We start from the raw sequence: 1,284 nt of genomic DNA on the forward strand, positions 1-1,284 counted from the left end.
AATGAGTACAGATTGAAACTGCTAATTAACATAAATTGTGTCATGTACAGTAAAACCTGTATCATTAACCTTATATGTGAAACAAACGCTGTCAGATGTTCCAAACTGTGTAAAATAATAACCGAAAGCCTCATTTAGCCAAAAAACTAAACAATTCGCTTTCTGACCAAGAAACATCCTGGAACTTGACATCACAGGGGTGAAGACCCTCAGGTTGGTTCATATTCTATCAGCCAACTCGCAATCGAGGAGCCACAAGGACAACCTCATCACCACATACGCAAAACATAGGGATGTTGCGATTCATAGACTTGTAGATCTCTTCATAGGTTTCCACATTGATCTCTATGGTCATCACAGTCTCCTCAACATCTCCTAGAATCATGTTTAAGTGCTGATTGTATGTGTGCAGCTCTCGGTCGTTCCTCATCTTCACATAGATCCTCTCGTCCAAGCTCAGCCTGATGAGGTCCAGAGGCTCCTCCACAGTGTTTGTGGTTTGTTGCTGCTCCATATCATCTGCCATCTTTATTCTGCGCACTGAAAGTGGCAGAGCCTCTTAAATATACTCTTGATCACTAAACTAGCTAATGGTTTGGTTTATAGTCTTGAAATGTAGGTTTTTAAAAACAGATTGTGTTCTACCTCATTGCAATAACAATTTACACTGAAAAAAATATTACAGTCCTCTTTAAACGGATGTTAATAATCTGTATCATTGTAATAAAAAAGCACTAAGCAGTGTTTTATACTTAATATAAATAATAGCAATATGTATAATTCATCATTTTAAATGGATTTTACCTTTAATTTCTTTTTTTTCCACTACATTTGTGCAGTGTCCAATACTAGGGATAGGCGAATGTTTCAAAATATTCGAAATTTAAAACAACTTTTTATACATTTGTTCGTTCGAATCGAATTTTGAATGTTTATATAACATTCTAACATTCTATTTTCGAATTTTCGTTTTTAGAATTTTTCAATAAAATTCGAAAATATTTGTTCGAATAATAGAATAATAGAATGTTTAGCTATGTATTCATTCAATTTTGAAATGTAATGTTCGAATTTGAATGTGACATTCAAATTTGAAATAGTATTTCTAGTCTACAACTGTGTTTAATAAATGTAATATTCGAATTTGAATGCTACATTCAAATTTGAATGTCACATTCGAATTTGAAAGAGTATTTCTAGTCTAATACTGTTTTATAAATGTAATATTCGAATTTGAATGTGACATTCGATTCGAATGTGATATTCGATTCGAATGTGACATTC

The 1,284-nt window shown here is 32.8% G+C and overlaps 1 protein-coding gene across 1 annotated transcript; it reads right to left on the minus strand.

The window, feature by feature from the left end:
- Positions 1-229: 229 nt before the first annotated feature.
- Positions 230-526, minus strand: LOC128651599 (U6 snRNA-associated Sm-like protein LSm3). The gene has a single exon (XM_053704610.1). The coding sequence runs from the start codon at positions 524-526 to the stop codon at positions 230-232; it is 297 nt and encodes a 98-aa protein (XP_053560585.1).
- Positions 527-1,284: the final 758 nt, after the last annotated feature.

This window comes from Bombina bombina, chromosome 3 (genome assembly GCF_027579735.1).
Source record: "Bombina bombina isolate aBomBom1 chromosome 3, aBomBom1.pri, whole genome shotgun sequence".
Taxonomy (NCBI): Eukaryota; Metazoa; Chordata; class Amphibia; order Anura; family Bombinatoridae; genus Bombina; species Bombina bombina.

What these genes read in the sequence shown, in the direction of transcription:
- LOC128651599 (XM_053704610.1), bottom strand. Translation starts at nt 526, where the DNA reads ATGGCAGATGATATGGAGCAGCAACAAACCACAAACACTGTGGAGGAG.